The sequence below is a fragment of the Trachemys scripta genome, chromosome 1, assembly GCF_013100865.1.
Source record: "Trachemys scripta elegans isolate TJP31775 chromosome 1, CAS_Tse_1.0, whole genome shotgun sequence".
NCBI classification, from domain to species: Eukaryota; Metazoa; Chordata; order Testudines; family Emydidae; genus Trachemys; species Trachemys scripta.
This window is the reverse complement of record NC_048298.1, coordinates 196458716-196471448: the sequence shown is the minus strand read 5'-3', so window position 1 is coordinate 196471448 and position 12733 is coordinate 196458716. Positions and strand designations below refer to the sequence as shown.

General features: G+C 45.9%; 1 protein-coding gene across 1 annotated transcript; it reads left to right on the top strand.

Annotated features, from left to right (window-relative positions):
• Nucleotides 1-5620: 5620 nt before the first annotated feature.
• Nucleotides 5621-10494, top strand: NYX (nyctalopin). Its single transcript, XM_034758921.1, has 2 exons — nt 5621-5642; nt 9095-10494. Exons 1-2 carry the CDS (start codon nt 5621-5623, stop codon nt 10492-10494), a joined length of 1422 nt encoding a protein of 473 aa, XP_034614812.1.
• The last annotated feature ends 2239 nt before the right edge of the window (nt 10495-12733 follow it).

The following is a 12733-nucleotide window of genomic DNA, read 5'->3' as shown; positions in this document are numbered from 1 at the left end:
GGAAAGTTGGCGCCTGTAGCTCTGGAGTCGGAGCCACATATTAACTTCTGAAGAGCCGCATGTGGCTCTGGAGCCACAGGTTGGCCGCTCCGATCTAAACAATGTGTTTACTCTGAAGCCTAATGCCCCATTAGAGGTCAGCACTGTTAACTATTTCACTGCTGATTATTTTAGTAGGCACATGCAGCTTAAATGCTCATCTAGTGTGGTTGGACGCTGGGGTGCGTATTGGGAATATACACTACCAGTTTAAAGAATAAACCTCTGTTGCCAGTAGTGGTGCTTCCAGTGCCAGCCTTTCTCTCTCTGACTCTCAGTGCCTGAGCTGACTGAATTACTCACCCCCTGTCTAGGAAAGTGCAGGGAGGGGCAAGAAACCTGTGGCTGTCTACCCTATCCCTTCTAGAGGAAAAAGGAAGTAGTGCCAAACTGTCACCTGAGTGCCTCCTCTAGAAGTGTATTACCAGCATTCCCAATTTCACTCGAATTTTAGCCCTGAGTCACAGGCCTCACTGAGTCACCTTTGTCTGGGGGGACCTGGAGCCGCTCTTTTGGCTTTTCTGCAGAACACAGAAGCTGCCCCTTCTCCTCCTCCCAGCTGTCACTGCCCCCTCCCTGTTTATCCTGTACCTCCTTACAGCAGCTGCAGCACACTGGGAACAGCAGCAAGTGAGAAAGGCCGCAGGCCCCTACCAGCAACAGCAGTGGGCGCTGCCACGAAAGGAGGAGGGTGCAGGGAAGTCGGAGCGCAGTGGCTCTCAAACTTTATAACTGGTGACCCCTTTCACATAGCAAGTCTCTGAGTGTGACCCCCCCTTATAAATTAAAAATACTTTTTAATATATTTAATACCATTATAAATGCTGGAGGCAAAGCAGGGTTTGGGGTGGAGGTTGACAGTTCGCGACCCCCCATGTAATAACCTCGTGGCCCCCTGAGGGGTCCCGACCCCCAGTTTGAGAATCCCTGTCGTAGTGTCTGGAGGAGAGAGCAAACATAAAGGGAAGGCTTGGTGTAGAGCAGGAATCTCAAACTCAAATGACCATGAGGGCCACATGAGGACTAGTACATTGGCCCGAAGGCCACATCACTGAGTTACTCCCCCATGCTGCCCGCAGCCCTGCCCCCACTCCACCCCTTCCATGAGGCCCTGCCCCTGCCCTGCCTCTTCCCACCCCTTCCCCAAAGTCCCCACTCCCACTCTGCCCCCTATTCCAATCCCTTCCCCAAATCCCCACCACTTCTCTGCCTCCTCCCCTGAGTGCGTGTCTCTCTGCTCCTCCCCCCTCCCTCCTGGAAAGTGCTAAGCGCCACCAAATAGCTGTTTGGTGGTGGGAAGCACCTGGAGGTAGGCAGAGGTGCGGGGACACGGCATGCTGGGGGTAGATGGGGCGGCGGGTGAGGGGAGCTTGGTGGGCCCGCAGCAAATAACTCCCCGGGCCGGATGCAGCCCGTGGGCCACGTGTTTGAGACCCCTGGTGTAGAGACAGAGGAAGGAAGTACAGTGCAGTGTGCAAGGAGTTGAGACAGATGGGAGATATGGCGGGGCGGGAGGGGTGGGCACACAAAGGAGAAAGTGGCGGGGAAGGTAGGCCAGGATCTCAGTGTAAGGAGGGTTGAGGAGAGGAGATGCCAACTGAAGATACCAGGGGACATGCTGGCTTTGCTCCCTTCCCCCTGCTCTCCAAGCCAACAATGGCTGGTGAACCACTGGGCCATTCCCCATGTTAAAAGGAAGTGGGAGACAGCGTCTACAGGAGAAGGACAGATGGGAGCAGTGGTCAGATGAAACCTCATTGCATCTGGTAGGCGTAACAGCCACCCTTCATTCAGGATCAATGTAACAAGTAATAAGATAGTGGAAACAATAGGAGCCACAGTCCAAAGCCCAGGCCACACGAAAGGCTGGGTAGGACTCTGAGCTATAGGTGCAGAGGGGTTTCAGTGTGGGCTGAAGGCAAATGCAGGTGGGTGGCTATTGTCTGATGGCGCTATTGTCTGTGTGAGATAGAAGCAGCAGGAGACAGTGAAGCACTTGAGAGTGTGATCCTGAAAGAGCCAAGAGTGGGGGAGCTTTTGGGTAGAGTGTTGGCTGAAAAGGGGCTTGGATCTGTGAGCAAGGAACCTGTCTGCTGCTGTTTGATTTATCCGGCATTCAGGGGAGCAAGACTTTGTACCTTCTTTGTTAATACACAGGATTGCACCAAAGAAATATCTGACTCTATCGTCACCTTCTCCTCCTAACAGAAACAACCCACAAGTCCCTGAATGTTGGCTAACTGCTCAAGCTAAAAGGGGTCATGGCAGCATAGGTATGTGCTGCTATATTGGATCAGAAAAGGATAACAAGAATATTCTGACAACACGCTCTGTTCAGAGGCCCCTGAGATTTGTTATTCATAGAAATGTAACTGAATGTTAACGATAGTATACATACAGGCCTGTGGAGTTCGTGGGACTAGTAGCTCCCCAGTCCCAGTAAACCTGGGGATTTTGTCCCACAGGGGGAAAAAAAATCAAACTTGGCAAGTGGGGATTTGTTACATGGGCTTCTGTAGTGGTGGCTGTGCCAGCTTATCAAATCTCACTAGGGCCATCTGTCCATATAATGCAAGACCAAGGCAGCTGTGGGAGTTTCAGAGGTTCTTTTGCTGCCCCTTTCTGAGTGGCCAGGCCATTCAAACTCCTCTAAACCAGCTGAGTAGCAGGAGCTCTTGTGACATCACCAACTCAGCTCTTAAGAGACTCCCCAGCCACAGAAAAGGGGGAAAAAATGTTCAAAACCGAGGGTAGAAAATACTTGTACATACTTAAAAAATTGGATTGTCACTGAAAGTCTTGTCAAAAATTGGTTGGTTTGCTTCAAGACAGCATGTACTCTTCTCCTTTGAGGCTGACATTTTCATACCAACCGATTTGCAAACCAAGCCACATCCACAACCTCTGCACACACCCTACACCTGAGTTGAATACAACCAGAGCTGTATTCCTGTGTGTTTAGACCAAGTTGCAGCTGGGCTGTTTCATTCTGTGCCTAATCTCTGGGGAGTAGAAGAACATGGTTATCACTTTTGGTGGAATCCTGGTTGGTTTCACCAGGACTTGATCCCCTTAATCATCTCACTCCTCTGTCCACACAGCTGGCCAAAGGCTTCAGTAACTCACCCCGCATCGCAGAAAGTCATATATCAAATTGTAACTGACCCCTTCACCCTCCAGGGATCTCAGTGTCATGAGACACAGCACCCTTATGGATCTCATATATGCCAGCTAGGAGACAAACAGGATAGCTGCTTCAGCTTCAAGTGTTAGGCCCAATATACAGTATTGCCAACTCCAGGTGTTCAGACATCATGAGTCAGGCCCTAAAATATCATGAGATTGTCTTAGCAACCCCAAGGTTTTAAAAAATAATAAAAGGTGGGTTCTTTTTACTTGCCTTCTGGTTTGGGGCTGTTAGTGGCCATGTTTTCAAGCTTTCTCCAGACCCATGGGTGCGAGACCCTTCTCTTTAAAATGAAAGCTGAGGTTCTCCCATATTCATGTGAATTCAGGATCTCAGGTTTTAAGAAAAGCACCAACTATGGGGAGAGCTGGCACCACTGGTAGGCCCTGCCACAATGTGTACAGCAACTGTGGATGCGGAACACCTGAAAATGTCGCTTGGCGCTCTTTTCAAAATCTGGACCCAAAAGGTTTTCACCCACCTAGTCTCACTGGCCAGGAGCGTATGTGGGTGTTTGTCTGCTCCCTGCCAACCCACAATACTCAGGGTTGCCTCCTGCTCAGCAGATTCATCACAAGATGGATGATCAAGTCATTTCCTTCTTCAGCATCACCCGCAAGGGAGCTCCCTGCAGTGCCCCGAGTTCAGACCGAGTTAGGCTAAGATCAGTTTGCTAGCTCTGTGTTGTGTGGATTAAAATATCCAGCAATTTTTAATTAACTCTTTGATGCAGGAATTTCCTACCAGGATGTTCAAAATGCTACTGTGGGCTCCTCTAAGCTTGAGGGGGCCATCAAAATGAAAAGAAAAAAATTACACAGGAGTTGCTGGAGTATGATTGACGCAACATGCGTTAAGGGACAGGTACCATTTCAATCTTCCAGTTGCCCTGATATATAGAGGAACCAAACTCAGATTAACTGGCTCCAGTTGCAGTTCATTTATTGAAAGAGTGAAATTAATTCACTGGAAAAGAAGGCAAAGGGTATTCCCCTCCGCCCCTCGAGGCATTGTTAGCGAGTGATTCCAGCCTCTCTCATTTTATTCTAACCCACCCTAAAGAAACCATCATTATTCTGTCAAAAGAGGCTTTAAATATTGCCTCATGTCCTGCACGCGACAGTATTGCCACATACAGATCCTGTCCTGGCAATTCCACACACAAACATCAGCCTGGCAAGCAGAACACACTCTTAGACGGAATGGGCTGTTTTCTCCCAGGAGTAATATATACTGTGCATCTCCCCTGGGTCCTCTTTCCTTCTCCTCCAGGTTTCATTGGAGCCTTTGTTATCAGAGCAAAATATACATAAGGCTTGAATCAGATTCTCATTCATGCCTATGTAATTTAGAGGCAACTTCCATTCAGGTCAGTGGAGCTGTACTTTAGAACAAGTGATGAGAAATCAGAATTGGGCCTGTGCTTTGGACTGGAGCAATCACTGAGTTTAGGAGGCTTTTAAGCTGAGGGTGCTGTGTTGGTCTGGTTAGTTCACCCATCGCTATTTCGATTAGCTGAAATCATAAGCCTGTGCTTGCCCCAAAATATAATTACATTCCCCACCCCCCGTTATGTAATAGGCACCAGCGGAATGGCTTTGTTTTAGATTCCTTGTAATGCTGTTTTGATGGCAGAGAGCCAGTTCTAGGCTGATTTTTTGTGGGATGGTGGTGGTGGGGAGAATGCAGCAGATTGGTTTGTCAGCAATCTGTGTTTTGCTTTGGAGTTTTAAAGGACAGACACATTCTTCCAGCTCCACTAATCCTCCGATACAGAGGATTTTCCTGCCATTAAATGATAGCTTTGGAGGGGAAAAAATGCCAACTCTTCAGAGATGGACCAGTAGAACTAATGGCAGGGTCCAGAGAAGGATGGAGAATGAAGCCATTGCTCTGTTAGGTAAGTGATGTAACTATGAATAAATGAGTTATTTTATTACGGGTTCATTGTGGCAGTTCATTGCTGGTTCAATAACGCTGCTGTGTAAAAGCATCTGTAGATTTGATTACGTGATCAGTCTCTAGCAGCCTAATGATTTTTCCTTATTCTCATCCATCTAGGCACATTTCAGTGGTTCGCCACTTGGTCAACCCTTGCTGAAAAGCCTTGTGAAGAATAGTACAAAACTGAAGCGTGCACTGAAAAGGTCAGTGGCAAAAATAAATAAAAGGAAGAAATCAGTGCGATGGTTTGAAGCTTAGGGGAAAGAGTCAGTTTAGAAAAACCTCTCCCTATGGATTTCACTCTTCCTTTCTAGACACAGACACTATAATGGGATGATGATATGTGTAAAATGATAATGGACTGAAACTGTCTCGGCTCCTTCCATCTACTTTTAGATCACAGAAGTTTACTTGCCAGACCTGAAATGCCACAAGTGAATAATCAAGGTGATGTTTGTCATCATTTTAAATGGTGAGTAGTATTTTTATTCTGTGAAAGCCAATCAGTTTCTAGGATTAGACCAATCGCTTTGAATGTTTTAGGCTAACTCTATATCATTTCAAACATTGTCTGCTTGTGCTGCTGAAAACTCAGTGCAGATATCTTGTAGGTCTTCTCATTCACTTGTGCAAATATTGAAGTTATTTTAAAAAATGCAGCAGTTAAATTGAATTGAGGGGAAAAAAATAATTCCCCCCCAATCATAGAGCCATTTTGATGATATTCTGAAACTGACAATATTTTTTCATTCTTTTATTTTACACATATTTAATTAAACCAATATTACCACAAATTCTCTGTCTGAGTTGACAGGTGGTAAAAGTTCCAGCCAGTATAGCTGCCTGAACTATACCAAACGTAGCCCAAGGAGCAAATGTGTTTTTTTGGGTAAAAAAAAGTTTTGAACAAACAGAGTTTTTCTGTTTCTAGCTGAGATTTTAAACACATTCATCATTTTTTTAACGATTTGTATAATGGCAGCATAAATGTGTCAGTACTTTGAATACGGATCTGCTGTCAAAAGAGACTAGAAATGGGATCAAGGTGCAAATTCAGAATGGCAAATAGGTTTGGATTTTGAATCCTCAGAATTTGGTGAGTGTTCAGATGAAGGATTTTAGCAGGACCTTAACTTAAAACATAAGGGGAAAAATACTGCAAATCTTCTGATACTGAGGGGTTCTGAGCTTTTCTTTCTTTCCTTTTTTTTTTTTTCCCCCCTGGAGGGCATTGTCTTCTAAGGCTGGATTGTCCCCAATAATGGATTCAATATTTTATGCAGACTAGAGAGATTTATTTGTAAATAGACAACCTAGGTTTTTGTGTTGTGAAAATCTGCTAGCAGTAGATCCACATTCAGCAGAGCACCAAAAAAAAAATTGCTTGCAACTAGAATCTCATCAGACTAGGAAGTGACTTGGCTTGACCTGAACTCAGATGTTTTCTTCAGCAAGTCAAGGGATTAGAGAGCAAATTGGGAATCAGGAGAGCTGGGTTCTGTACTGAACTTGGCCACTGACGCATTGCATGATTTTGGGCATGTCACTTAGTCTTTCTCTGCCTCAGTTTACACATCTTTGTATGGAAATAATTAATTTAAAATGGCTGCTGCGTAACTGTGACTGAAATTTGTAAATCCTCCATCAGCCTTTATGATGACTTGCATAGGAAAGTTTTCACTAGGTTTGGGCTTTTTTCCCTCTTCATAATTTACAAAAAGAGTCTGAAAAGTGTTTTTTAAACAATATTATGCTTGTTTTTTACCTTGGAATTATCAGGAAAGTCAAATCAGGTCTTCTCTTGTTTCGCTGGAGGAGCTGTAATGGAAGGGATTTGGGTGCTGAATTAGGAAAGGATTTCCTTTATCTAAAATGTTAATTAGTTATTGCAGTTAAATGCATGTTAAGAAAAAAAAAAGAATTTTAAACAATCTGAATAAAATCCCTCTCCCCTTTCAATTGTTCTACATTCATTGATTTGATTCTTGTAGTGTCACCATTTTTCTAGCTCTCCAATCACCACACAGCCTCCAGGGTAATTTCTAAAGTAAAAAACTATCTGATTTTTTTTGAGGGGGGGGAGGGGAGATGCACCCTGCTCCCATGTCCAGGCCTTCTTTATACAACATAAGGCTCCAATCCTCCAGAGACCCATGTGGGCAGACCCCTATGCTTTCATGAAATCCCATTGACTTTAAAGGGTTCTGTCAGGCAGTTTGCTTTGCAGGATCAGGCCAGCCTAAAGGAGGATAAAAAAAGGCACAAACCCAATTTTAAAAAATTTCTGCACAGGTCACCTTGAAAAGGGATGGAAATACTCAGAACACCCAGAAAAGCTTCAAACAACAATTTGATTTGTATACGAAAGCCAAAGAGGCTAGTCACATAGAAGATGAAGAACTGCTGAAGCTTAACCTTTTATAGCAAAATCACCACAAACAAGTGGTTGCACCATTAGTCCCCGGGGAGAGCAAATCTGGCCAGGCACTATTTAGTCTTGCAGCTTGCCTTTGAGGAAGGGGTGGTCTCACCAGTGAATGCCCCTTAGAATCATAGAATATCAGGGTTGGAAGGGACCTCAGGAAGTTATCTAGTCCAACCCCTTTTGCTACTCAAGGGCCCAGCGTGAAACTCGTGAGGCTGGCAGTGCTGTGAGAGAGTTTGTTAGCAATGAGGAGGATACCTGGTTATTTTTTTTAAAAAGTAGCAGTGATATGAGAACTGATAAACTGCAACTGAAAAATCACTCAGCAGGTGCCGCCCTGCCAATGACAATGGCGAGAGCTTGCGGATGCTCTTTTTCATTCCAGTTGAACAGGAGGTGGGACACACCTTAGGAGAGCAAATACAAAATGAAATCTGTTTTCAGTTCTCTCCCTAAAGATTGTATTTCTCAGACTTCCAGCTGTGTAGGCTTTCCCTTCACACACAGCCCCATGTGTCACTGCCTACACTGCCTCAGGTTCCTGCTCCTCTTGTTTGAGTGGAACCAGGGAGTTTTCATCTTCCCCATCACTGTACATCCATGTGCTTGATCCTAACTACACAGCCAGAAAGCCATGGCAGCCATACATTTGCAAGGCAGCCCCAGGGTGTTAGGAAATAGTAACCAATGGGTAGAGTAAAGCAGGTGCATTACTGGAGGCTCAGAGCATCACCTTTACTATGGAATGTCCAGACTGAGGAAAAAAGTGTTTCAAGGATATTCCTGAACCTCCCTTTCCCTCATGCTTCTCCACCAAATCCAGAGCAGGAATGGCTTTTTAAATAATACACTTTACTTTTAACTGCTAATAGTTCTCCTTATTCTAAAGCACCTACCCAGGCCACTAGTGGAATAAATATCAAAATGAATGTGCTTATCACAGGAAAAAGAGGCAACCCATAGACATTGCAATGCCTCAGACAACTAAGCACTCCTCCTGCTAGCTGGCAAACCTGCTTGAAATGCTCCCAAATAAACAAGCCAATCCTCCGCCCCGCTGATAGACCTGCCAACCCCCAGAGCATCCTAGGCTCAGTCCCAGTGGGAGGACCTACACATTAATTATGGTGGTACTGAGAAAGAAGTGACAGAAGGTAGAAACATTTCTAAAAGAATTTAGTAGAGATAAATTCAACTGGATTATATAGGAACTGACAGAATTTGAGAGAGATTAAATCCATTCTAGAATTCCACAGGAGGATTTCAAAAGCCTAGGGTAAAATAACCCATCTCGAGTAAATCCTGTAGGATTCTTCCATGAGAGTTCCTGGTTCTCCTTTAGTGAAACGGGATTTTAATGGGTCATTGTTAGCAATCTGCCTAGATCTGTGGCATAAATAAGTCTTTTGGTCATAACTATAATTTACTAACTGCTCCTGTTTTTCTCTCTCTCCTCCCCCTCATTATCTGTGTGGCAATTGTACTGTTCCCGCCACCAGTCATTCTATGTATCCCCCACATCCATGCTGCGTGGGCCTGTGTACGTTCCTGCCCTGCCAACTGCGTGTGCACGCAGGAGCGGAGCTGTTCCATCCTGTGTGACCGTGCCGGCCTTCTGCAGATCCCCAGCGACTTCCCCTGTGAAGCCTCTTCTATCAACCTGGATAAAAACAGTATTAAATTCGTCTCAGAGAGGGCCTTTGGGACCCTGCCTTCCCTCAAATCTCTCTCACTCCAGCACAACAACATCTCCTTCATCACTCCCGGGGCTTTCAAAGGGCTGCCCAGGTTGACTGAGCTTAAAATGGCTCACAATGAATACATCCGCTACCTGCACACTCGCACTTTCACTGCCCTCAAAAGGCTTGTCAGACTAGACCTAGCTGACTGCAACCTTTTCAACATCCCAGACAGGATTTTCATAGAGCTCCCTGCCCTTCAGGAGCTCTTCTGCTTCCAGAACAATTTCCGAAGGATCCCCGGAGCCATACGAGGCATGGAGAATTTGACCCATGTTTACTTGGAGCGAAACAAGATAGAAGCTGTAGCCTATAATTCTCTGCAGGGCCTGACCAGGCTGAAGTATCTTAACCTCCAAGACAACAGAATAAATGTCATTCATGACCGAGCCTTTCAAGATTGTCAGAAAATGGAGTATCTCTACCTGAATGACAACTTACTCAGTGACCTCCCAGAAAACTCCTTTGACGGGCTGAGGCACCTGAAAATGCTCAATCTTGGTGGGAACTTTCTCAGGAACGTGTCCAACACCTGGTTCCGGGACCTGGTTGAACTGGAGGTTCTGTACTTGGACCGAAACAGGGTCAACTACATTGAAGAAGGGGCATTTGAAAACCTAACGAGCCTGGTCTCTTTGCATTTGAACAGTAACAACCTAACTACCCTGCCTTTTTCTGTCTTCCAGCCAGTCTATTTCCTGGGAAGGCTCTATCTTTTTCGGAACCCCTGGGAGTGTGACTGCAGGCTCGAATGGCTGAAAGAGTGGATGGAGAATTACAGACTTGTCAGGGATATTCCTTGTGTTTCCCCCTCCTCAGTAGCCGGTATTGACTTGGCGGATGTGCTGTTTGACAGATCACCTGAAGGTTATTGTCTTGACCCAGTGGAGTTAAACATCACGTCCTACAGCCCAACCCCGACTGAAGAGCCTCACTCCACCACAGAGAGCAAGTTCAGCAGCCTTATCTCCAAGCTCCTGCTCCAGGAGGGCCTTCCCGAGGAGATGGCAAACATCACTGAAGCATTAACCAACACCACCCTGTTGGACAGGCTAGGTGATGAGGTTTCCTCAGGGGTGGGGGAATATGCTATCTCCTGCTCTTTCCACCTCCTGGCACTCATTACAGCTCGAGCAGTGATGGTTCTGCAGGGTAAATAACCCAAGGGCTGCCTCCAGCATGTTGCTGTGTAAGAATTGAGTTTCTGTAGAATGTAGTCATTAGAGAGGAGCTGATGCTGCAGAGTTCAGATGTTGATCTGGCTCCGAATTTCCCGGCAATACAGGGGGTGTTTGGGTCCGGGAGTTTGGATTGGGCCCATCTTTGGAAGGAACTAATTGCCCGGAGGCCGGGATTTTATCTTTTTTGGGTTTGTGAAACCCCTACATTGGCAGAGCATTATGAGACAGCAGCAATAATAAGGAGTTTGAGCAAACAATTGTCTCTGGGACAGCAGCTTTCCTCTGCTAGACGTGAACTGAAAGAGCTCCTTACTGAAGACAGCACTGCAGCATTTATTCATTTAGGGCCAATCCTGATTCTCTGGAAGCCTCTGGAAAAACTCCCATTGATTTTCATGGGCGCAGGGATTGGGCTCTAAAATATGAGCCTCACCCACAGAGCCTGAGACACAATGAACCTGAGGTTCTGCTCATGATGTTTTATGCTGATATAACTCCATTTACTTCAGTGAAGTTACTTCTGATTTATACCAAGGCGGGAGGAGAATCAGATCTATTATATTCAACATGCACGCCTGCTGCACTATGCAGTGTGCACAATGCCAAGAGGCGGCGGGAAAAGTGAGCAGGTCGGTAGCCCTGTGCTAAGGTCTGTGTCGTAACAGTTACATTGGAAATTGCATTTAGGAAGAGCAAGCCATTTTGACTGTGCCTAAATTTTTCTCATTCTCCCACCGCTGCTCTAACAGAGTGTTTCTCAATGACCGGTGCCAGTCCCTGCGATCGCCCTGACACAGTTTAGGAAGGCAGCAAGCTGGTCTAGCATCCGTACAGCTTCAGTGGTGCTAGGAAGAGTGAGCGCGCTCATGTAGAGAGGGCAGCAATGCTTTTACTTATCTAACCCTCCTCAGAGCAGATTTAGATGACACAGTGGCAAACCCACCAGTGGCCTGTCTATATTAGTCCTCCTACCTAGTACCAGTGGAGCTGTGCTGGTGATAGACCAACAGTGGGGCACCTCAAGAAATATGGGTTTAGAGCAGGCTTCCCTGACCTGGTAATTTCTTTGGGGCCTGTATGTGGGTATACAAACACAAACCAATCCCCCCCACTTGCTGGGGAGGAAAAAACTGAAAGGAAAATAGACAAGAGACTTATTTGAGGAATAAATGGCTGAATGATGGTGGCTAATTCACCACACAAAGGCTAATTTTAGCAGTTTCTCTGTGCTTGAATCTGTGACTGACTGGCTATTGCCGGGAAGAACTGGGGAAACAAAGTTTTAAAAAGGGCTTAAAAATATGACTGATTCGGCATGTAAGTCACACAGGCCAACCACAGTAGCTTCTACTAGGCCATTATTTAACATGGCAGTTGTTGTTAGTGGTTGTGTCCTCAAGGAATGTGACCAGTCACCATTCCGAGTTAAACAATTCCACTCCTCGTTTCTGCCGAGCCCCTCACAACAGAAAGGGGGCAGCAGTGGAGTGGTTTAATTAGGCCACAATTTTATTCACTTAAAATATCTGGCAGTAAATTGTATAGTGCAGGTCACCATCCTTTCCTTAATCATTTCAAAATAATCTCCCACCCTGTCCCAGCTATCTCAGTGCTGCATCTCCTTGTACAAGGTAAAAGAGGACTTGGCAAAATGGGGTTGGTTCCCTGCTGTTCCAGATACAGGAGCCCAGTTCTGTCCTTCCTCAGCTCCCTTAAAGAGAGCTAGAGAAAAGAAGGGGGGGGGGGAGGTGGTCAGCTCTCTGCTGTACCAGACATAGGAGCTCCAACCACCCTACCCCTTCCTCAGAATCCTTTAGGGGTGCTTGCTTTCTTTCCGATCTTTTTTCAATCTGTTTTAGCGGGTGACTGTACTCTTCCATAACGCGTATGTGCACTGGACACCTGACAAGTTTTACCTATTCAAGGGCAATATTATGACAACCCCCCTACCCCATTGTACTGGGTCCCAGACCTGCGGTGGGAAAGGTGAAAAAAAACACCCTGCCTTGGCCACTCTGGCAGCGAGGGAAAGATTCCTGCCCAGCCCCCAGTGAAAAAAGGGGACTAGTATTATGCCCACAACAGGTCATGAGGAAACCCAGTCCTTTGCAAGTTTCATGGGAGGGGAGATGGGAGAAATCATGGCCATTTAGCTCATGCAGAATGACTGTTCAGCTCATGAACTTGCAGGCCAGTTGGTTTCTAAAAGTGTACCAGC